Source organism: Perca flavescens, chromosome 13 (genome assembly GCF_004354835.1).
Source record: "Perca flavescens isolate YP-PL-M2 chromosome 13, PFLA_1.0, whole genome shotgun sequence".
Taxonomy (NCBI): domain Eukaryota; kingdom Metazoa; phylum Chordata; class Actinopteri; order Perciformes; family Percidae; genus Perca; species Perca flavescens.
This window is the reverse complement of record NC_041343.1, coordinates 13,722,336-13,747,349: the sequence shown is the minus strand read 5'-3', so window position 1 is coordinate 13,747,349 and position 25,014 is coordinate 13,722,336. Positions and strand designations below refer to the sequence as shown.

General features: G+C 38.1%; 4 protein-coding genes across 6 annotated transcripts; 2 read left to right on the top strand and 2 right to left on the bottom strand.

The window, feature by feature from the left end:
* Positions 1–312: 312 nt before the first annotated feature.
* LOC114567107 (mannose-P-dolichol utilization defect 1 protein) lies at positions 313–5,774 on the bottom strand. 3 transcript variants are annotated; one of them, XR_003694123.1, is made up of 8 exons: positions 5,576–5,774; positions 5,286–5,351; positions 4,510–4,642; positions 3,386–3,471; positions 2,265–2,380; positions 2,040–2,150; positions 1,744–1,923; positions 313–670 (listed from the first exon to the last, which is right to left on the bottom strand). XR_003694123.1 is itself a non-coding variant. In XM_028596022.1 (7 exons), the coding sequence occupies exons 1-7, from the start codon at positions 5,664–5,666 to the stop codon at positions 1,801–1,803; spliced, it is 726 nt and encodes a 241-aa protein (XP_028451823.1). In that variant the 5' UTR covers positions 5,667–5,774; the 3' UTR covers positions 870–1,800. The 3 variants fall into 3 exon arrangements, 2 of the variants coding, with proteins under 2 accessions (XP_028451823.1, XP_028451825.1); XM_028596022.1 differs by lacking the exon at positions 313–670 and having other exon boundaries at positions 870–1,923; XM_028596024.1 differs by lacking the exon at positions 313–670 and having other exon boundaries at positions 870–1,923; positions 2,265–2,323.
* Positions 5,775–7,007: 1,233 nt separating this feature from the next.
* LOC114566852 (transmembrane 4 L6 family member 4-like) lies at positions 7,008–9,118 on the top strand. The gene is made up of 5 exons (XM_028595653.1): positions 7,008–7,193; positions 7,663–7,728; positions 8,159–8,292; positions 8,533–8,719; positions 8,841–9,118. The coding sequence occupies exons 1-5, from the start codon at positions 7,017–7,019 to the stop codon at positions 8,856–8,858; spliced, it is 582 nt and encodes a 193-aa protein (XP_028451454.1). The 5' UTR covers positions 7,008–7,016; the 3' UTR covers positions 8,859–9,118.
* A 1,647-nt stretch (positions 9,119–10,765) lies between these two features.
* tm4sf21a (transmembrane 4 L six family member 21a) lies at positions 10,766–13,209 on the top strand. Its single transcript, XM_028595654.1, has 5 exons — positions 10,766–11,056; positions 11,335–11,400; positions 12,341–12,474; positions 12,554–12,740; positions 12,853–13,209. Exons 1-5 carry the CDS (start codon positions 10,880–10,882, stop codon positions 12,859–12,861), a joined length of 573 nt encoding a protein of 190 aa, XP_028451455.1. The 5' UTR covers positions 10,766–10,879; the 3' UTR covers positions 12,862–13,209.
* Positions 13,210–13,265: 56 nt separating this feature from the next.
* On the bottom strand, positions 13,266–20,290 carry slc25a15b (solute carrier family 25 member 15b). The gene is made up of 7 exons (XM_028595652.1): positions 19,925–20,290; positions 18,519–18,619; positions 16,275–16,533; positions 16,044–16,181; positions 15,179–15,354; positions 14,755–14,913; positions 13,266–14,536 (listed from the first exon to the last, which is right to left on the bottom strand). Exons 2-7 carry the CDS (start codon positions 18,571–18,573, stop codon positions 14,415–14,417), a joined length of 909 nt encoding a protein of 302 aa, XP_028451453.1. The 5' UTR covers positions 18,574–18,619; positions 19,925–20,290; the 3' UTR covers positions 13,266–14,414.
* Positions 20,291–25,014: the final 4,724 nt, after the last annotated feature.

Sequence of the window (25,014 nt, the reverse complement as noted above, 5' to 3'; positions counted from 1 at the left end):
CATCAGAATGTTCCATCACCCACAGAGGAGGAAATAATCAGTGAAATGACCTGATCTGACGAAAGGTTGTATGTTTGTTCATGTCTGCTGCATGACTGCACCTCTTCCCTGATGTTAGGAATTACTCAGACTTGTGAAATTTGAGGAAGAATTCTTGTAGATGCTCTGTCAGTTTGTCCTTGAATTGAAAGCAGTTAACCCAAATACACTCAACAACTGACTGTTACCTGCAGATACCATTGAAAGCTGTGTTACCCCTGAGAGAAAAGTCATCTTATTTCAATCACTGGAGAGCGACAATACATTTTTTTATTCCCTCACACTCACACTAATGGGAAACTAACTACAGAAATAACATGTCTAAAATGATTAAATAGCATGACAAAGAGAGTTCTTGTTTACACAGACACACAACTTGTTTTAAAGTAGATTTGAGTGTAGAACACCGGCATACTTATAGAAAAGACACTGTAAACATTTCCTGCTATACTTAGAATTACAGGAAGGATCAGCATATTGAGTGTTCATTTGTCACCATCCTCCACCTCTACTCGTTCTTCTTTCTAGAGGTGGTGATGCTGCTCCTGTAGCAGAGGACCTGGGCCAGGAGGACCCCGCTGAGACAGGCTGACACTGTGTGTGACAGAGTGGCAAACGAGCTTCCTGTCTCCTACAAGACAAAGTTTGAAGCCGTTAGCAAAGACAACAATGACAGAATGGAGTAGTGCAAAATATGCAGTTCCCATTTTTGCAAACCATACATAAATCCAAGGAAACATATGACCTTGTTTTACACAACATTTCTATGAATCATGGATGAGTTGATGACATAAATAAGGAAATATTAGAGGACTTAAGGAGATGTGATGTTGAACAGCTCTGATTTTTTTGAACTTTTGTGAAGCATTGTAGAGTTGTATGGCCCTGGGGACAAATGACTTTCTCAGTCTGTCAGTTGTGCATGGCAGTGTGCGTAGTCTTCAGCTGATCATGCTCTTCTGCTTTGTGAAAGTGTGGTGGAGTGGATGACAGTCATTGTCCAAAATGTTGATCAGTTTGGTCTGACATCTTAACAAGGAAATTATTGACATTCATTTCTGAAAACCCCCTCAAGCAAATCACTTAACTTCCAGCTTCCAGTTTACTGTAAGGTGTTGGGTAATCTCACCTCAAGAATATCCCATTTCCTGAAGCTGTTTGATGCTTGGAACTGTTTGAGTAGAACTACAGCAACAGTAAATCAGACGCAACACGGCATGAATCATCATCAGAATGTTCCATCACCCACAGAGGAGGAAATAATCAGTGAAATGACCTGATCTGACGAAAGGTTGTATGTTTGTTCATGTCTGCTGCATGACTGCACCTCTTCCCTGATGTTAGGAATTACTCAGACTTGTGAAATTTGAGGAAGAATTCTTGTAGATGCTCTGTCAGTTTGTCCTTGAATTGAAAGCAGTTAACCCAAATACACTCAACAACTGACTGTTACCTGCAGATACCATTGAAAGCTGTGTTACCCCTGAGAGAAAAGTCATCTTATTTCAATCACTGGAGAGCGACAATACATTTTTTATTCCCTCACACTCACACTAATGGGAAACTAACTACAGAAATAACATGTCTAAAATGATTAAATAGCATGACAAAGAGAGTTCTTGTTTACACAGACACACAAGTAGATCTGAGTGTAGAACACCGGCATACTTATAGAAAAGACATTGTAAACATTTCCTGCTATACCTAGAATTACAGGAAGGATCAGCATATTGAGTGTTCATTTGTCACCATCCTCCACCTCTACTCGTTCTTCTTTCTAGAGGTGGTGATGCTGCTCCTGTAGCAGAGGACCTGGGCCAGGAGGACCCCGCTGAGACAGGCTGACACTGTGTGTGACAGAGTGGCAAACGAGCTTCCTGTCTCCTACAAGACAAAGTTTGAAGCCGTTAGCAAAGACAACAATGACAGAATGGAGTAGTGCAAAATATGCAGTTGTGCAGCTATGTTTATGTTTGTGTGTAGTTCCTAACTGTGTATACCTGCAGAGACACAAAGATAACACCCAGAGACGCTGCCCACGATAGTAACACAGACAGAGTGGACAGTTGGCCTGTGTGGCCGTTACAGTAGTTGGTTCCAGCCTGGAGAACCTGGAAACAACAAAGCCAGCAAATAAATTCTCTTGCATTGTGCATTATCACTTCACAGTTCACAGATCTTATTATTCGTTGGACAGCTCAGAAATTGCATAGAAAAGATGCTACCTTGCTTGCAATTAAAGCTGCCAAACTTGAGGTCTGCATTACTGAGACAGCTGCTGCTGCTGCGTAGGAGCCCAGAAGGAACATTAGACACCCATAAGCCAAGAGGAACAACATACCTGTCACATAAATCGGATTGAATGAGGAATTAAATACACAAGAAAAAATGCCACGCAAGAAACCAAACATGTGTTACCAAGAATATTCACTTACAAAATCAATAGTTATCTGACAAAACTTATTGGACTGTTTAAATAATCATATACTTTTCTATGAAAGGAAAACAGCTCTCTGTCACTGTGTTTTAGCAGAAGGCCCCTGTGAGAAGTTTACGAATTGAGTGGTAACACCACACGATGGCGCTCCAGGAAAGCAATGACTAAAAATGAAACAGGAAGACTGTGTGAATGAAGGTCACCTGAAACACTATCGTTAGCTGATAAACATTCAGCATAAGATTAATCAGACCACTCACAAGCTTTTTAGTAGCCTGTTTTCCAGACGTCTGAATTATCCACATCTGTGATGTCTTTTCAGTTACTCAGATATAATATGCTCCAAAAAAAGATATTCTCGGCTATTCCAAATGACTAAAGTGAATGTTGTACACACAGCCACAGGTGATTAATTAATTGATTAATACACAGTTTCTTAATTTGTGCTCTGTAGAATCTTTTAATTTGAACAGAGCATGTTAAAGCCTGTAGTAGCTTCGTCTAGATATACTGTATCATAAACTATTGCAATACTTAATTGCTTCCAAAGTTAAATTACTTTATTGACCAAAAGATCTTTGGACAGTTGAGTGTGAGGCAGAATCTGTTTGGTTTGATGAAAACATGGCTGGTACTAAGTGTTCACTTGGAAGTTATGCATTGTAAAGGTTTCCAAGAATTAAAATCCTCAGTAGAAATGAATGGGCTTGAGGCTGAGATCAACAGACGGGGGGAGGAAAGTCAAAGTATTTAGAGACGGGCTAACGCATTGTTGATTTTGGTCTTTTCATAGGATTTGTTGACAATAAGAAATCAAATATAGAATAATGCCTGATTTATCCTGAAAGTTCATATGTTATTTAGAATGAGACTTTGTTAACATATGCATGCACGTGTGTGTGTGCTAACCTTTTAGGGTTTCACCACGATAATGCAGGATGAGGAAGACAATCGCTGCGGTCTGGGCCAAGGCGAAGAGCCTCTCACCCCAGGCACTGCAGAGCGGTTCAAGTAAAACACAAGCACATCACATCTATGATAACAGATACATACTATCAGCTGCAAAACATAATAATAATTCACTGTAGAGCACATGTGTCAAACTCAAGGCCTGGGGGCCAAATCCGGCCCCTTGCAAATTTTGATCCAGCCCACATTTCAATTTAGGTTCACAGCTAATTTTGGCCCGACTAGTTGTGCACCACACCAAAAAATAATAAAAAAATCAGCAATCTGTTTTTCATACTGTAATTATGTGACACTGCCATGCAGAATTTGACAGATTTGCAGACTTTGAGACTCCGAATTCCCCACAGAAGCAGAGAGTTTTTTAATATTCAGGCTGTGAAACAGGTTGTGGTGAGTCGGCTGGGTGGTAGCTGTTTTTAAATTTTGTAATGTTTGTTTTCCATGAGTTGCTAAATTCTACGATGGCTAAGAAACTTTTTTGCTGACTTTTTTAGGGTTTTATGTCGACCAAACTGTATGGGAGAAAGCTATATGAGACATGCAATAATACAAAGTTAATTGACTTTTTTGCTAAATAGAAGCATGTCAATAAACTCAACATGTCTGGCCCTTATTGTGATTGTCTTTTCCAGTGTGGCCCTTGGTGAAATTGAGTTTGACACCCCTGCTGTAGAGTATGTACATTAATGGACACACAGTTGTTGAACTTGACAGAACTTGCATTGAGGTGTGTAGAGTGATATACATTTATTGCATGGATGTCACTATTGCACGGGGCTTTGTGCAAACAGCCGATGAGTCACACATTTATATACTTGAACATGTTATTGACATTAGTTTCCAGCATCACACAAACAGAGTAACTCCTGAGATGTAAGGACACTGTGGTGTCTAAAGTTCAGAGAGCAGTGTGAATAAACAGAAGTCAGTAAGTTTCTACATCTCAAATCCAGAAGTATTGGGATTGTTGCAACATAACTAAGAAGTAAAACATGATCTGATCTGCCAGAGAATCAACATAGGCTGAGAACTATTTGGCTTATTCATTAAAAAAAAATACGTACAAGAGTGGGAAGTTGTTGGCCATGGCATACACAACAGGACATGAGAAAGCATATAGTTGCAGCAGCACAGAGATCAGACTCAGGCCATCTGCACTTCTTCTCCACAGTATCTTCAACAGCTGAAGTAGCTGTGCTGCAGGGAGATGACACACAACCAACATATAATTAGTGGTGGTTGTGTCCAGATTTGGAATCAATATGTAAACAATAATGAGTAACACGTTTCAGTTACGGACCCAAAACTTTTTATTAGCTATATATATATATATATATATATATATATATATATATATATATATATATAGCCAGGGACTACAGGTGGAAATTAGCAATTGTTGCTATAACCTGGCCCAAGACATATTCTCTTGTTTAACAAGTTTAATGTTTATTTGTGCATTGTCCCTGTTTCAAATAAATCAATCTCCATTCCATTCCATAAAATTGCATTGTCTACTTCAGTGTAATGTGACATAATTCAAGTTCCCCACTAATGTGTGGAAATGGGCTTCTTTATTTAGATGACATGTAAATGCAGTGGTTTTGTTGTTTTGTGGTAGTATACTAGGCCTGATCATCATCATCATGGTTATCTACACTGGTACAGCAGTGAGTAGTATTAGATAGCAGTTTACCAGAGCACTTACAGGCTGTTGTTGGATCATTGTGTTGTAGGCTACAGAGATCCAATTAATAGCCTAATGATAAGAAGAAGAGACTTTTTTTGTTAGTTGTGTTTGTTAGTAATGTCCTGCTGCTTTAAGTTTTAGGCTTCTTACCCAGGAAAGTGTCCAGTAAGATCCATAATCCGACAGCTCTGTTCATTATAAACGTTAGGCAAGGCACTGCGACATAAATGACAAATATTAAAACAGTCAGATACAGCAGATGTTAATCGCCCACTGCTGGCTAACACAGTAAGAGGACATTTGTGTGCCCAGACATGATTTTGTAAACAATTAACGGGAGAGGCGAAACCTCCCCGTCCCTATACCTCCCGCACATCTGGAAAGGTTTCCCGCAACATTTCACGCGCTTAACTCCGACATTTCAACACAACGAGCCTCACCGTTTATGTAAAAGCTGACGAAAATCCTCTCATAACATTTTTCTGGCATTATATAGGTGACCAGGAAGTCTTTGACGGGAGACGTGGCCATGGTGGTGGGCCAGCTGTAGCCAGGAGTAGCCTACTCTCAGTAACAGGGGGAGTGGTTCAAAGGTTCCCCAATATTTACAGCAGAGGACACAGAGCCCTGTGTTGGCTATGAGGGTCGCCCTGGTCCGGAAGTCCACATTAAGTAGTCTTATTTTTTGTTGGAAAAAATACACCTATGGATTCTCTATAGCCTATATTCTACACGGATACATTTTGCTGTGATTCAACATGGCTACTTAAAGACCCCCTCCAGACAGTCTGATTTTTTTTTCCCCACAAAAAAGTTCAATTACTATGTTAAAGTTTTTAAATGATATCTACGCCCTCTTCCTAAGAAATCCAGAATATGCAAACATGCAAATACATTACTTTTAAATGAATGGATTTAACTGTCTCCTACTTCATTGAAAATGCCATGTGTTTATGCAATGGAGGTTTCAAGCTTCCACATCATACATTAAGTTGCATATTGGATCATGATTGGCTTTAAAACTTGTGATGTCACAAAATCCTGCTCAGGTGTTTAACTCAGATGTAGTGTGAGCACAAAGAGACGTTTCCCTCTTCAGCAGCCTTAGCAGTCTTGTAGTGTGAAACACTGCACACACATCATTCTGCACAGAGAAGTTCAAACGTAGCAGCTATGTAACACATTTTCAGTAGAGGGGACTTAATAAACAAACAAATTAATAAATAGGCCAACATTCGGTGAACGTCTGTACCTGTATATGGTACTCTCAAACTCATTATATATAAACAACAGACAGTTCCCATCTTTAAACAAGGTTTTTATTCCTAGTTATTTAAGCCATTGATTTTCTTTCATGTGTGGTGCACAATTCATAGCCGGTTTGAAAAAAAGAAAAATCTATAGAGTATACAGCGGTCTAGTTTTATAGAACAGTGAAATAGATTTGCCAAAGACTGTAGGTTTTACAATAAAAATGTTTTTATGAGCTTTTTCCCCCTTCTTTGCCAATTGTGGAGACAAATGAAAGGTGATATAGTTATTGAAGTCCTTGATTATCTTCCTGTGTAATGCATGAATTCAGAACAGATGTTTTAAAATCAAGTAGAAATAAATTTAAAATAAATGTAGACACTTACAGTCTGGAGTAAAATGGTATACAGTATGGGTTTTTCTCCCTACTCAATTAAGAGTTCAAAGTCTGTGGATTAAAACTACAACTACAATTAACACAAATAAAGTTACTAAAGTACATGTAACACCAGTGTCCACCACCTTCATTAGTGGGACTTCTCTTCTCTAAAAAACAGGAAGGATTTGAGAAAAAACCTAATGAGCAAGAGGTTGTACACCAGTTAGTTAGTTAGTTTTCACTCTGACAACATGTGTACTGGAAAATGTTCCCGTTGCATTGCTATTACTCTGTACCCATTAGCACTCATATGCATCATCTGTAACATCGTGCTGTTCTTTCCTGGCGGGGACGTCAAGTATGCCAAGGCTGGACACCTTACTGAGGAGGTGTCATACATGGGGGGACTCGTTGGAGGGGGTGTAATGGTGAGTTACCTGTTACTGAAGGGTGTAACTCTGGACTAAACGTTTCTATAAATTTGTTTCTGAAATGTGCAGCCTCAGGTAAAACTGAAAAACACTGGCTTGTATATTGTTTGTTTTATTGGTTTTACAGTGGTCATCTCGCCTGTTCTGGGTCCTTATATTGTGCTTCAGTAAATATTTGGGATTATCTTAATACTTAATACAAATCAGTTGCATTATTAGTTAGTCTCATCAAAAACACGTATCACATCTTTTAATGTACGATACTCTAATGAGGCCCATTTCATCCTGACTGAAGTAAAGTATCGACTTGTTAATGACAAGTTTAGCACAGTTTGAAAAGGAATTCCTCAAATCTTGATGGACTGAAGACTTTGTCAAAGTTCCCCAAATGCTGAATTGTTTCAACGAAACAAATTATTTATTTTGAACATGTTTTACATTGATGCTGTCAACTTTTTTGACACAGGTGTTGATCGCAGCCATTTACATCAACATGACTGAAGCTCAGGGGTGCTGTGGAAATCGCTTTGGGGTGAGTCAGTCAGACATTTTAAGGTGTTCAGTTAAAGATAATAGTAAGCAAGCTATTGGACAAGCAAGCTATTCAGAGCACCTTGAATTAAGATTATTTTGTCAAGAAGAACTGTCACGTTCAACTAGATTCAAGTGTTTAATGGAGGCCAGTCAAGCTGAGAATGACTTAGCCATAAAGGACAAACCTTGCATAATGCTGCATCACAGTTGCAGAACATTTTCTCTTGAGATATGAGATATCAAAACCACAGCACAGTCCGTTTCTCCTTTTTCATATTTTCAAAAAAAGATTTGTAAGTTCAAGTTCTGTGAAAAAGTCCTATTGGAATGGATTTAAACAGACAAAACAACACTGATATACATTACCATCTGAACATTTTTTAATAATAACAAATCTCTGACCTTTGCTTATCATTTAACTTTTGCAGATGTTCTTATCAATTGCATTCGCTGCAGTTGGCGTTGTCGGTGCCCTCTACAGTTTCATTGTGGCAGTGCTCGGTTTGAATAATGGGCCCTTCTGTAAATATAATGGGGCGTGGATAACACCTTTTAAAAACAGGTGACAAACAGAAGTAACTTTCTGACATCTGTCAACATCATTTATGTTCAATGATTTATTATTATTGTGTTTTTACGTATTTGATCATGTGTTTTTATGTACTTTGATCGTGTTGCTTTGCATGACTAGACTATGCACGGTGTCCAAGACAAATTTCCCAGTGATGGGACTAATAAAGTATAATAATAATAATAATAATCATGACGTTGTGGTCATTTATAAGCCACTTCTTTCACACAGTAATTCCACCTACCTGGCCGACCATGAGTTGTGGGCAAAATGCACAGAGCCAAAGAACGTGGTGCAGTTCAACATGGGATTGTTCCTTACCCTGATGGCGACCAGCTGTCTGCAGATGTTGCTCTGTGCCATTCAGATGATCAACGGGCTGTTTGGTTGCCTGTTTGGAGTCTGCATCAACAAAGAGGTCACACTTCAGTTTCCCATGTTTCAGATACCTAAATCAGATATTTCTCACATAAGTTATAGCTTCAGTTCGCCTGTCTTTCATTTCTTTTCATTATTTTGTTTGTTGTTGTTTGTTTTAGAACCTACAGCAACCATAAGATCATGGTCACTCATACCACATCTGAAGAGTTCCCTTGCGCCCCGCCCCCTGTTGGAAGGCTGTTGTTCCTGGCTGCATGTGCCTAAAATGTTTACGTTGAAATTGTTGTTGGGTCTGGTAACATTTTAAAATTTTAATGTGCATTACATGATACTTCAAAATGTTTCAATGTATCAAGGTGTTGGAAAAACAATTTTAGAAACGATTCATACCGATTACATGGTCAAGGTCAAATAAATTTAAGCTGCTGATTCACGGCTACAGTTCTGTGTCTTGTTATTCATATTTAATGTTAACTGTATAACTACAATAGATGTCACTCATTACTGTAGCAGCATGTTTAGCTATACACACGTTTCAGTATTATCTCAAATTGTTAGACATATAAACTTAGCGTTGAATAGTTACTGACATGTTAGATGTCAGGAAGGTTACAGTTATATATATTGACCAGCTGATCATTTAGATCCTATCGGCCAGGACAGAGCATGTATAAAGTATATAACTTTACTATTTACTGCCTAATAATGGGGACTCTTGCAGGGTGCTTACTGCTACAGAATGTCCTGGCTTTAACAAAGTGAAGAGGTTAAAGAGCATTGCAGACTTTCTGTCATGATGCAGCACCCAGAGATCCGCCAGCCTCCATTTGTTTCTGTGGACGATTAAAACAATGTCATGTGGTCATAAAATTATAAAAAAAGAACAATCATTTACTATGTCAGTTCCTTTAGTGACATGGTATAAAAAAAAAAAAGGTAAATTATCATCTCGTCTGTTTCATCTCCACACAGGTCAATGCAGAATTCACTATCTATTTATCTTTAATTTTATTTATTCGTTTGTTTGTGAATAAAAGGAAATCCACCTCCACATGGAACCTTTTTCACATACTGTATTCCACACAAAATCAGCTTTTGAGCGTTTTCCTTTGTGTTTCCTCTTCTAAATATCCTGTATCATCCTTATCAAAGCATGTTTCAAATGAATGAGAACATGAGATTGACATGGAATCAAAAGTTACTCTGGTTGTGAAATCTATTGTAAGTGATTGAGGTTGTGTATTGCATTAAATGAACACGCTGATCCAAAACAGATGAAAGCAATACTCCTCTTCATGTAAGGAAGAAAACTCAATCAATATTTACAACCGTTATCACTGATGAGGCACAGTGCCTCGCCCGAATGTTGCTTGGAGACAACACATGTTTTGGGAAGCATGGCCTCTTCCTTTTTTTTTTTTTTTTTCCTCAAATTTCAGATTTTCTTTCAATTAACTGATACAATGTAGACACAACTGCAGTCAACAGCTCAGTAGAAAAACTGAAAAATATAGCCTGTCTGTTTGACTTTCCACAATGTGGTCATTTATCAATGTTTAGCAGCTGATGTCAATGACACATTGTTCTTGCTTTGCAAAGCGTGCTGCCACAGGTCTAAAGTCCAACCGTGCCGAGATGCTGGAGTCACAATGTCAATACATTACCAGAATACTACACAATAGGTGGAGTTAAAACATGTCTCACACATTAGATCTCTGCATTCTCACAATCCCCACCAAGCCGGTCTAACAGCATTTAATATTAATACATTACAGCAACATAAAAGAAACAACTTTCACTACTAATAAGCATTTTGGAGACCTGGTCACTAAACTAAACAGCATGTAATAGTGATGTGACCATCAATAATTCGTCTGACCCAGATGGCCTGAATACATTCTAAATCTGCAACTACAACATGTGCATTGACACATTAGCTACCTCAACAAAACACGCCTTGTCTCTCAAATATACCAAAAAATGAGTCACATACAGTTCTGCAGCCTATCCCTGGCTCTGTTTGTCAACCTTATCGGCTTTTCATTACACCTCCCACACCCTAAATTCCCTCTCTGTATTTAGTTTCTGCTCCCAGTGCAAATACATTTCCTGTTTGGGTCAGTTTGTTTAAACAAGAAGGATTTGAGTGAAAACTTAGGGAGTTGCACAGCAGTTAGTTAGTTTTCACTCTGACAACATGTGTACTGGAAAATGTTCCCGTTGTATTGCTGTTACTCTGTACCCATTAGCACTTATATCCATCATCTGTAACATCGTGCTGTTCTTTCCTGGCGGGGACGTCAAGTATGCCAAAGATGGACACATTACTGAGGAGGTGAAATACATGGGGGGACTCGTTGGAGGGGGTGTAATGGTAAGTTGTCTTTCCTCTAGCCTGTTACTGAAGGGTGTGACTCTGGACTGCATGCTGTGCAGCCTCAGAAATATGTAAGTTAGTTATATATGTAAAGCTAAAACTGAAAAAAAATGCAGGATTTTAATGAGCTCAATGCAGTTTGAAGTGGTAATCTGATTTAAGACAGACTTCTGCAATTGTATACATATTCTACAAGCTTTGAGTTATTAAGATTAAGTGGAAATGGTGAATTATTTTGAATATGAATTACTGTCAACTCATGTGTCCTGCCACAGGTGTTGATCCCAGCACTTTACATCCACTTGACTGGAAAAGAGGGGTGCTGTGGAAATCGCTGTGGGGTGAGTCCATCAGAACTACAAATTAGACCTTTCAGGTGGTCAGTGAAAGATGGGCGCTGGCTAAAACATAAATGATTAACACTATAAGCTACACACTAGATTCTCTTTAGATGCAGTCATACAATTTCCCAGCTGAACTCAATTTGGACTTTGAAAATAGTCAGGAAACGGTTGAACACTTCAGAAATCAGTGGAAATAGAAAGAAAACGAATTGTTTGAGCACATATGCCACAATGTGTCTCACAGAAACATGATCATAATTAATAACACATTAAATGAAGAGGTCAATAATGTCTTTTATAGCTGTATCATTTAACCTTTACTGCAAAGTTACATTTAAGTTCAATCTAAATGTTTTATGGAGGCCAGTGACACTGCGTTTATGAATTAGTAGATTAAAAAAAGCTTTAATATGCTGCATCACTACTATTGCACAACACCTAGGTCCTCTTTAGATAGATAACATAACATGTATGTAATACATGATAAAACCATAACAGTCCATCTGTTTCGTGATCTATAAAGAATATTTAAATGTTCAACACACGTGCCAAGGGCTTAGTGAAATGTTTTTTAACCTCTCAAGCTAATGACACGAATCATGTTTGTCTGTTGATGAGGTTTTATTAGCTTATGTTCTGATAAAATTGTCTGTTCAGTATGACTAGAGCAGTAAAGTGTGAAAAACATTTTAGCAGTTTAGCCTGCTGTAGTTTATCTTGTTAAGCGTTGGGGAAAACAGATGGACGGACAAAATGTGAGGAATGCGAGGTCAAACAAATGTTGAGACTGTTCCTCCTTTAAATCCTAAATACCTCATTTCTCAATAGCACGACAAAAATGTAAGGAGGAGAAGGCTAAGCATTCAGTATGGATGAATGATGTCTTAAACTGCAACAGAAATGTGTCTGACCTTTGCTTATCATTTCACTTCTGCAGATGTTCTTATCAATTGCATTCGCTGCAGTGGGCGTGGCTGGTGCCCTGTACAGTTTAATTGTGGCAGTGCTCGGTTTGCAGAATGGGCCTCTCTGCAAAGTTGTTCTGATTTGGACGACACCTTTTAAAAACCGGTAACACTCTGGAGTTACTTTCTGATGACATTTGTTAAGTTCCTAAAGTCCTGATCACTCACAAACCTCCTTTGCACAGAGACTCGAGCTACCTGAATGACGACACGTGGTGGGGAACATGCACAGAGCCTAAGGACATTGTGCAGTTCAACATTGGCTTGTTTGCTACTCTGTTGGCCACAAGCTGTCTGCAGCTGGTTCTCTGTGCCATTCAGATGATCAACGGGCTCTTTGGCTGCCTGTGTGGAACCTGCACCAACAAAGGGGTAAGAAGAGTGTTAAAAACAAGTTGAAGTGTTGTTAGGATATATTAATTCAGACACTTCTCAGATGTAATTTTAAAGAATCTTAACTTCTTTTTTTTTTTTTAACTTACAGCCGCTGTGAGTTCCTGACAGATGACTGGCGCCCCCTGCTGGAAGACGGGGAGTAGTGTTCCTGCTGCATCTGTATAAATATTCATTTTGAAATTGTAGATTTTTATACTTTGTGTGCGTTTCATGATGATTAATGCTGCATTATAATACACAGACATCTGAAATGTCTGCAATGTATTAAGGTAATGTTGTGAAAATGGCACAGTATTAGAAATAATTTGTGTTAAGTATATGGTTAATTTGAAATAAATTGTTTTTAAATATAAGCTGCTCATCCAGTTCTGTGTAGTGTCACATTATATTTGGCATTACACAATAATATTAACCTTCACTTTATTGTACTGCCTTTCAGTTAAAATGATTGACACCAAGATATAGCTAGAAAAATATAAAATAAAATACAGGACAAAGTTATTCTTCAATGACACCTTTAATGTAAGTTGTTTTACTGCAATGACCATCACGACCAGTGTTATCTTAAATTGTTAGCATTTCAAAATACCTACATTTCTTAATTAACATTACAAGGAATATGATTGAGATTTCTGAATTTCCAACTACTAAGCACTGGAAAACCCTGCATGTGGAATGCAGTGTGCAAATGGCACATTTGACAAGGCAGTTGATATTTTCCTCATGGACTTGTACAGAACAATAAAGGTTACACAACAAAAAAAGGCAAAGTGTAGTGATTCAAAAGGCAAACGCTGGGTCCCAAAAGAGTGGAAACTCAATCACAACAGGAGTGGAATACAACAGAAATATCACGAAACCCCTTCTGGCTGTATTTGCTTCTATTGAGGCTCATGAAACTTGTAACACTTCAGTCAAGGCTGTTTGAAAAAGTAAGGACATTTTTCAACTTTTTCTTTTTTAAACCAGAATTGCATTTTTTGTCACTTTATCAAAACAAACTGAGATATGATCCAAAACCGAGACACTTGCTTAGCTGAGAATGATTCCATAATTGAGAACACGAGCCATGACAACACATAAGCAACTAATATGAATGAGTATATGCCACTTGACATTTCTAAATAAAATCGTCATGCAACGAGCAAGGTTTTAAGATTGTTTGCATTAAAGATAACCTCACAATGGAGTGTTTTTCTTACCCATGTAATTGCATACAGAGCAAGTAAAGAATGATTTGAAATGACTGGTAGAGAAAAAGGTTTATGTGCGGCTACGACTTTGTTGAGGTAGACATCAAATAATCAACCGGAGTGTTAAAAATTCCTCATAAAAGAGTGTGCTCACTGCCGCACATATATTTTTCTCATATACGTATGTATGCAATACTATTTTAGGTGAGTTAAAAACAAACAATCTGAATCTAAAAAATAAATTAATATAAGGAAATACAGTATGTTAACACCCTGTCAGAGGTGTAGGTTAAAAAGAGATGGAGTGTGGCAGCTTATAGGTTTTTAAGTTAAACAAAAGCAGGGAATGGCCAAAACACTGTCCCATACATAAGAAGCTTCAATGCTTCAATTGGAGTTTTGATGAGGTTATATGGCTACAATACTTCACCGCTCCGTTACTTGTGCTGTGCATATTTCAGTTGTCATACTGCTTCATCATGAGCTTCCGGCTGGCTTCATAACCCAGGAACAGCGCTCCGTTAGCAGGGAAGGTGCGGACCATGGTGGGGGTAAGACCAGAGTAGAGTGCCCTCGTACCTAAACGAAAGTAACCGCAAATATTACATCCTGATTGATAACGAAAACAGTAGGAATGTTAATTCTTTTTTCACCCAGAAAAGCTGAACACCAAACATCTCTGCTGAAATCATAAAACAAGTGGGCTGGGATGGGGGGGGGCTGTTTGTAAGTGCAATGGAAAATAAATAAAAACATTGTTAAAAACAAAACATACGTAAATCTCCACGTTTACCTACCTTCAGTACGAGCGATGGTCATGAAGGTTTTGAAAAACCCTGCTTGTTTTCCCGTCATAGACATGACCTGGATCCGAGACTTGACGCAGTCGAAGGGATACACCACCAGCCACAGGCACGCGCCCCCGAAACCACCGCTGAACACGATTGGGGCCACACCTTCATTATAAACAGTGATACCCGTTACACACTAGCATACTGTACATCACATGTGTGGGAGGTGAAAGCAAATGTGTGAATAAAGAGGGAAAAAATGATTTAGATGGGTAATAAATCTTAACTCATGACTGATAGGCCATATTTCAAATTCTAAGTCCAACAACAGTAACATTAGTAACTGAATGTAGTACTAGTGTAGTTAAAAAGGAAAATTCCACAATGCCTTTCCACTTCTCATTGTATGAATGTTGAATTATGCTAGTACCTATGTCGTCTCGGTCACATTTCATGTAGTCGGCAAAGGTGGAGCGGCAGAGCTCATAGGCACCGAAGAAGCAGAAGTAACCGGGGACTTCTCTTGCTATGGTGGTGGTCAGGCCCTGGAAGAAGCCCTGCGGCCCCTCATTCCTCATGATGGATTTCACCACCGACCACACTGTACTTCAGACAGAGCAGAGGGACGTATGGCTCGGTCAGTGCACACACACTACAATAGTATAAGCAGATTCATTAATTAATTATAATACTAAAAAAATATTTTCATGCAAGACTACCTTAACTAACTCAGAAACATATTACCATATAACTACTGCAACTGGCAATGTAACTAATCACCGTGGTTCTGCTGTATGGCAAATACAAATCACCTTACACGTCCACACCATTGATCACGGCGGGGCAGTGCTTTGAGCAGTGACATCTTTGTCTTTTCTAAATCACTTTGTGAATATTCAGTGTTTTCCAAAGAAGACAAAATAAATAATTAATTTATCATATAATACATATAAGGTATCTGTTTGAGATAAACAGGGTTACACAGAAATATTTAGACATAAAGTTGGATTTGTTTTAAGCAGCTTGATTTCCACATCTCAAAATATCTGTTTAAAGCAAAGTGCAATGTAAAGAAATAAAAATAAAAAAAATAGATCAATTGCAAATAAGTTATCTACCATAGGTGATAAATGAGCTATGAGCTACGGCCACCCCTTATTAGTTGTTAAAAGTTTTCAGCATAAATCAATCTACTAGATATTAGGCAATATACAATCATAAAATCTGAGTAATGAAAGAGTAAATGACCCATACATTATTAAACAAAAACGTATGACTATATAAATACCACTTACTTGTCGCGCTTAGCAATCTTGCCTGATGCCTCCATTTCATACATGGCTTGCAGCCGACACTTGACGAGCTCAGTGGGGCAGAGTACTAGCGAGGAGAAAATGGATGCTACTGAGCCAGCACAGGCTTTCTGCGTGTCACTAACACAGAGGGAGGGATACAAAACAAGACAGTTAGCGACCTTGCATATATTCTCAGGGTAACAAGAACAGCCTGGTTAACTTCCCCCCTACCTCAGGACAGCTTCACTGGGCAGTCCAGCTGTGAAACGGATGACCTGCTGGCAGAAGCCATAGCTCATGAAGAGCACAGAGTTCTCGGCGATGTTGGCCATCAGTGCCGGCGTGGTGCCCTGGTAGAGACCACGCAAACCCACTTGTTTGTAGGTGGACGAGACGCAGTGGATGAAACCCCGGTACATCGTAGGAAAGGTCTGCATCTTGACCTTTGCTGTGTCTAGAGGCTGCCCGCTAAAGACACATGCAGCTCCCCCTTGGAGGAAGACAGTGAGAAAACAGTCAACAGAAGTCATCCAACAAACACAGAGTATGGCTTGTTACTCAAACTACAGGGGGAAATCAAAGTTTGTGCACAACATATGTGCTGTGAAGAGAGATGGGGCTCGACGGAGGGTTTCACTCCACCGAGTGGTATAAAGAGTCAATGGGAACACAGAGAGAAACGAGCCGGAAAAACACAGGAGTCATCAAAATCTCCTGCTACATCAGACATGGCTAGTGAGCTTGGTTAAGCAGTGAAAAGACAGCATGATTATTACGTAGAGATTAAATATGGACCTTTTTCACAGCAGACAGTTTGACTTGTCATAGTAGGAAAAGCACAGCTGAAAATTGATAACCTTAAAAAGGTCCAATGTGTAGGAATTTCTCCCATCTAACGTTGAGATCATACATCGCAATCAACTCTCTCGCACCACGCAGTTCAAAGTACGTATTACAGCTACGGTAGCCTTCACGCTTCAAAAAGTCGGTCTCTTGCTCTTTTCAATATCCTTTTTCTTTTTCTGGGTGAAGAGGAAGACTCCTGTTCCTGAAATTTGGATTTTGAATACGTGTGGTCCTCCATGTTTCCTTCTTCAAACTTGCCGGGGCCGGGAAGCTACGATACCCATTAGCAGCATTAGCAGCACCTGTGAGTTTATCATGCGAAAGTGAAAACGCGAAAGGCGGAGCAGTATGTCCTGTATGTCCCTTACCGGCTAACGCATTTCAAGATGGCGCATGAATATGGAGCGTCTACCCAAGGGGGTAAGCTTCGCTTCAGAACTCGAACCTCCTATGGCGCCATTTTGATGCTACAAAGCGATCACCTCCTGTTAGCATTCCATTGACTGCCATTCATTTTGACGTCACTTTGACAGCAAATAACTTTACATCTGAGGCGTTTAAAGACTCTATTTGTCCATTGTTTATTTCTAAAAAAAAACACGACAATGTATAAAAGGTTCCATTACCTTGTACCTCACGCATAGCAGACGTTTTTGTAAAAATAGGCTAACGATTGTGTCATAACCAAGTGACTTACTGTCGCATAGTAGAGGAATTACCGTATAGTACAGGAGAAGCTCGCAGGCAGTTTCGACTTACATGTGCTGTTTAGGTTTAATTACTAATGTTAACTAGCATTTTAGTTAACAATAATTAGCCTGTGCCTATGTTATCTCCTTACATATACCTATGCCCTCCGTCTCTGCAAGATTCGGAATGATTGAGATTTCTCTTGTCACAGCTACCAGAAGACTTACAACTTTCAGACCGGTTGCTCACGTCACATTTACGTTGTCTCTCTCAGTTGGCGGCTGCGCAGTAATGCTCAGCGCTCACTGGAAAAATGCTTCTAATATCCTTCACTGGTCTCCATCCAGAGCAACGGGATCTGTTGGTCCAGTTTATATACTGTCTATGTGTCTACCCCAGTTCATGCGAATGCAAATGTAAAACTTCAAACCAAAAGGAATACTTGGAATTGATGGTGGTGGTAAATATTCATGAAAAAGGACAAGTTTGTGAACGGGCAACACAGATTTTGATAATGAACGATTAACGATGGCTCAATTCCATCAAGTTTCCCAGTAAGCTATTTCAGTGAGTTTTACATGTTTATTTCACATGTCATCAATGGATCATTAAACACAATTTCATAAGGTACAATGATCATATAAGCCGCGTGAAATGGGGAACCCCAAATAAGCTACTAAAAGCTTTTCGGAGGGGGCCCGATAACGATAAACAACAACAGATAATATACAAACCAAAAACTCAATTTACCATAAACACAAAATAGACAATACAAAATACAACAAAATACATGCACAATACCAGGGCCTATCCTAAGTGGAATGCAGCCATCATTAATGGTTTTGAATACACCTGTGCTTTTCCTACAATGACATATCTGCTGTGAAAAAGGTCTATTGTTTGTTTGCTAAATATTTGGAGACAAAGCACTGTAGTTACCTATGGCGCCTGCAGAGAGGTCAATGATGGCCTGGACCACAGGGTGTGGGGCCATGGTGTCCAAGTAGTTGTCAGAAGAGGTTTCTCTTTCTCTCAGCTACCTGGTAAAAAGAAAAGAAAAAATAATGACACTTTACCTCCTTACTCAACTCACAAAATACACTGCTTCAGCTTATAAGACTGCATTAATTACTATAAACCTACAAAGAACATAACCAATTATTTGTTTCTTGAAACACTTCACTGACACAGTTAATATGTTTCGACACAGAGATCAGGGCCAATAACAGCAACAGGGTTTTAAAGTTCACTACAATAAGACCTGCCCTCATTTGTAGCAACAGTGATTATTAACAGTAAGCTCAGAAAGGGTTTGTCTGGAAAAAGAATAACTGTCATGTACGATAAAAGGCAAGGGAAGGCGTGATGAAATTGATAAGTTTGCATTAACAGAAACTAGACACTTTACTCTCTCTGTCTGTTATTACTGATTGAAGAAGAAAAGCCCTTTTTTGCAATGCATTGGGTTATTTCCAATAGTATCTTTTTTAGACTTAACTGTGTCCTCTCAGGGCTTTTTAAGTTAGCAACGTATTTACTACTATGTCAATGTTATACAAATTGTTTCTTCTACTAAGCTAAAATAACAGTCGCAGTATTTTTTAGGGCTCCTTCCACTGCTGATGTAACGTAATATGTAGCTACTGTCATTATCGGGATGAGGAACACAAGGTTTCCACCAGTGGGGGACAAAATACTATTCTTATTAAAACATATTTTAAATAACCGCCGTTTAGGGCCAAAACATTAGAGTAAAATGTCGAACAACGTTTCCAATTGAGAGGTAACATAGCTAGCTACGTTTTGTGAGGTACCACTGAGGTACCACTAACATTATGGGAAAGAACATTTTCTTATCAATCTCATTATAATATTTGCAAGTTTTACATTCATAAATGTACATTTGTAAATGTTGTATCATGTTGTAAATTTGCCAAAGTAAACCATCACTTTAATGTTTTCAAGAGAGAAATGGCTAACGTTATATAAAAACAATAACTTTGGCAAATAACAAAAAGGCTGTATGTTTTTCTTCTCTTTTGCTTATATGTACTACTACTTATATTTTCTTATGTAACGTTAACCAGAGTTAAAAACAATATGTTAAGTATTACTGTTTATTTAAAAAAAAAAAAAAAGAGAGAGAGAGAGGGGTAGCTAACGTTAACATTTTGCCAACATGTGTAGCAACAGCATCCATTAACAATAACGTTAATCCTAAGTAAGTTAGCTAGTTTTAGGCGCAAAACCAGGTGAAAGTTACTGTTTTCTGTGCAGCAAATGTTAACTTTGTAAGTGTAAAAGCAGAAGAGATAAACGGCTAGTAATCCTTTAAAAACACCAACCTTAGAGGAGAGCGACGAGTTCAAAAGTCTGTATGTAACACATGTAACGTTAACGTTATCAAACAGTAACGTTAACCGAGTGAGCTGCTGACTGAAGCTAAGGTCGTCCAGAGGTGGCCGCATGCTAACGTATGCCACCAGATCAAACATCCAAAGTTTATATTCGCGTTATCTCATTTGCAACACATCTAGACCCCTGTGTGGCCACTCAGTGTGAACGATGAATGGATTGGCAATCAGTGATAAGTGTGGTTGAGGAAAAGCTAGAGGTTGTTCGGTTTCATCATGATGCCCGACATGAAGAGCTCCCACTCTGCTCGAAATTCCAGGTATCAAAACCGCCTTCGCGATAGGAATCTACTCATTCTGCTCTGAGTGTACGCTTTTAGAATTGCCTTGTGTACCTGATATTCCTACTGATACTACTGTAAGTGAACACAATACACAATTATCTTGAATTGATAAGTTTGCACGCAAAACTACTTTTACTAAAAATTGCACATTGTTAGGAATAATTCCTTGCCATTGCAGTCAGTATCCTTCCCTCCATTTTACCTCGATTTAAATAACATGGTAGTGATTGTCACGTAAAATGTACATGTAAAGCTACATAATGTTCGGATACAATAATATAAAGCTATAGCAAAGTGATGCTCTTAATTTAGGATCTATGATATGAAGGGCCAACATTAAAGCTTCCGGTTCACATTCTTTTTCACTTTTCAAAATAAACTCTCCCCAAAAGGTGATACACCACCCCCTGCTGGTTGTTTTTATTTTTTTAATTCCTTTCATTCCAGAGATTTTTTTTTTTTTTTTTTTTTTTACCTCCCAAGGACATTTGGTTGACAGTCATGTATGTTGGTTTGCTACTTTTAATGTTTTGCGACTTTGATTTGCTTTCCAACACCCCTGCTACAACAATCTTTAACAATCTAATCTTTGGTACATAATATATTTTGATAAGCCTATCATTAGTGTGATGTAGATTCACATGCAGGTTAAAACATTTAAAACATTTTCTGTAAATAACAAGTTAGAGCATTGTGTGTCTCTGTTCTTCCTGAAGTCAGACCTGAAAAAAAAAATGTGTATAAGTCAGACTCCCAATAGTAACAACAAGCATGTAGGCCTAGTCCAAGTATATGACAGCGAGCCAGCATGCACAACAAACTGAAGCATCATTAAAATGATTTACACATTACCTAAAGTGACATGTAAATGCTGAAAAATAATTACTGAATGAGTGAATGCTATAAATCCTCTTCCTCATACGGTTGCTGTTTAACTCTTCCACATTATTGACAGTAACAACTTATGGAATCCTGATGGAAATTTGAATGCAACCAAAAAATATTTGTCTTGAGTATCTACAGTATATGAGTCAGCATATACAGTAGGAAGGTTAAAGAAGGGGTCTTTGTCAGCTTGTGTAGCCTTTTCAAACTTTGTTTTGTTCTCTCTATTAATTTCCACAAGAATGTTTGATTGCTATTTCTTTTATTGGACTGTATGTTTGCGTATTTAAAAAAATTAATCTGATTTTGTTTTATTTGTGTTGTTTTTGTAGTAAAAGCAAAGGCACCAGGGAGAAGTGTAGGAAATCAGAATTTATTCCCTTACATTTTGATGCATTACTATTAATTGCAATGACTTATTAATGGGCAGTAGCAAGTTATTCTCTTGGTGATTTCATGGAAAAATATGCTAGTCAAACAACATCACTTTGTTGGTATTCACCTCTGAACTTAAACAAAATACCATCTGTTTAAACAGAGTAGCCTGGGATTAAATACATGTGCCCTCTGTCCACAGGCTTATCCTTAAAAACTCAATGGCTTACAACAGTCTAGACTCACTTGACTACATGTTGCAAAACATCATCAATGTAGACTTTTATGTTCAACAGACATGCAGTCATTAAACACACACAATTTTCCAATTTCTTATCACTTTGCCTTTTATCAAAAAAAACAACATTGACGTTGTCTACATCACAGACAAGAATCATCAATATTCTGTTTTAAACAATTTCGCCATTAACAAGCAAAACTCCTCTATACACACTACAGTATATTTTACATACCTATAGTTCCTGTTCAGTCTTTTTGCATTTTACATAATTATCAAAGTAGTATCATTAGCTTTAAAATACATACAATGCTCTTTCCATTGTAATTATAATCGCTATCCTGATTGTACATACAGTATCATTTCCCACAGTTAGAGTCTGATGAACAATTCATCTGCCTTGTTTTCAACATGTTGTCATAAAATGTTCTGAAGAGATAACACAAGTCTCTGCATTTCGATAAATCAAAACACTTGGCAGAATTCTGATGATTCGTAGATGAGAAGCATTTTCCGTACGACCGCCAATGTCATGAGAATGGAAACACTGCAGAGAGCCTCACGCTGTTAAAGTAGTTTTGAATACAAAACATATTAATTGATATTTACCCGAAGCCACAGCTTTTATTCGTGCCTTCCTCCTATTTGACGTCAGTAATATCCTGAACCCTTCTCAGACTCTCCAAGGTGCTTTACTACCAACTGTTATGTCTGTTCGAAATTGAGATTATGAGGTACAGTCAGAGAATCTCACTAATCCCCAATTAAAAGAGTTACACTGAAGGAATAACAAAGAGATTATAAAAGATCACTTCAACAAAAGAGTAACACAAGTTATAAAAGTGGAACTATTCCATGTAGTTGGATTTGTTATACAAGAGTTTGGCAATAAAGTTGTCAGTATTGAGCATAAACTGTTGGCAGTAGTAGGCTGTGCTCAATCAACATACTTTTTTTTTTTTTTACTTCATAGGATTAAAAACAGTGACTGATAAGTGCCTGACGAATTTGTAAAAACCAAATTAAACTTTGTATTAGTTTGGTGTCACAGGTCTCCAGTGTGAAGCTCAGAGATCACCATACACATAAAACGTTGGCACCAGAAACACGTCCTTTGCAAAGGAAATGAGGGATAGGTGTTGCGCACATCTAAAATTGAATATCATAGAAATATGTGGAAGACTTGGTTTTCCAGGAGCTGGTTTGAATGTCTATCTATGCACTGAGATAACTCAAACATAACTGGTTAATGACCAGACACCAGTAATCACAGCCAGGCACTTGATTCAGCCCTCAACTCACATCAGAAAGGAGACTCTGATGTGAGTTGAGGACTGAATCAGAATAAATATCTAAACCTTTTTACCTCCAGGATTAAAACACTCCAATTGTTTTGTATGTGTGTATCAGCGTTCAAGTGCAGTGAAGCATTTCATATCTGCCACAGGGTCAGAAATATTTGGTTAGTGAACTAAAAACTCAATCTAAATGTGGGAAAAGCTCCAGTGTCAAAAATACATCAAGAAAGCCTTCTTCCTTTGTACCCTGTATACACACAGCCAGAGCCCTGGATTGGAAGGGTTTGGTCACTGCAATTAGTGAAGTGTTTGGCATTGCAACACCATATCCAGTAGACAATTTTGTTGTATATCAACACGTCCTGATTCAATATACAGTATCACTAATGTCACAACATGGCCAAACTCTCCACCAGCAGCTCTGGATACAGTACGCAACCAGTCATGAACTATAAGACACACTACCTTAAGAAAAACACTTAACTTTTTTTTTTTTGGCCCTGTGGCTGTCCAAGTGAAAGTTTTGTTGTTTGTTTTTTTAAATCAGCTTTATGACTGATTTTGTGTGTCTACTCTTTGAAAATGATCTTTATGGTAGACCTTTGAATTGTTGTCAGACTTTTTGGCAATATGTTTGACAGCAGCAGAATGGAATAAATGAGAAAGTAATGAGGCGTGAGCAGGAATGGCACTGTCTCATAGTTTCGACCAAGTCCCATGTTTAAAGAGAGAGAGAGAAGTAGCAATAGTCACACCTTCTGGGAACTGAATCCACATCCAGATAATATGAGCAATACATAAGCGTGTTAATACTGTTTTAGCCCAGATAAGCAGTTAGACACTAGTCCAGGCTGCTGAGAGGAGTTAAAATCACCTCTTTCTATGATTGTTTTGGGGTTCAAAATATACTGCAAGTAAATTAGAGCACATAGTTCAAGTTCTGTCTAAGTAAGAACCTGATTTATCAATGGTCAACTTATTTTATATACAAGACACTGGCAACTGTATTAATTTTTTCTTTCTGTAAAAACAGGGAAAGGCATTCAAAAATGATTTTACAATAAAATCTATACAATGTAGAATCCTCATGTACAAGATGTATTCTGCAAGCTTTCTGTTGCAGTGTCCGCTAACAATCAGCTTCAGATGGAGGATGTTCCATCTGCAACAGGCCGTCAGCTTTTACCCTGAACAAGTGGATGCTTGGTTGGTAGTGGACAGGAGTAAATAAAAAGAAAGAAAGTAGGGCCTGAAGTGGATGCGTCCCAGGGTGTGAAACTACGGAGAGAAAAATATGGTATTTTTCTTCTTTTTTTTGGCCAAACCTCAGCTTGACGAAACAAAAGAGTGAGGGAGTGCTTACATTGTGGCTGAAGTGTTGAAGTGTTAGGCACTGCAAAAAAATAAAACAAGATTTTTTTTTCATGTTTCTGATAAACACAGTAAGGCAATTTGATTATGGCTGACTGATAGCAATATAAGTGTCTTGTCTGTCTTCTGTAAAGTTCAACATATTTACAATTTGGACTCAGGAGGGAAACAACACTCTTTCCCTATTTTCACAACCCATTTTCAGATTACCTGTGTAAAAACAGCTACAATCAAAAATGAGGCACTTTATAAAAGAGTATATAGATATCTAGGCTATATAGTATTAATCATTATATGTATACTGTATATTTTATATACCATTGTAATGTGTCACTTTATATTAGAATTGTGTTAACTGTTATGCAAATGAGGAGAACAGACTGCATACTATAGTTTCTGTCATTCTACTTGTATACTGTAGTTTATACTAAAGTATAATATACAGTTATAATAAAAAAGCTCAGTTGCAAAAAAAGCATATACACTTTGACTTTTTTTACGCTTTTGTGCTACATGATGGTTCAAAATGCATTAATTTTAAATGTTATTTGGTCAGAAACAACTCAAAGT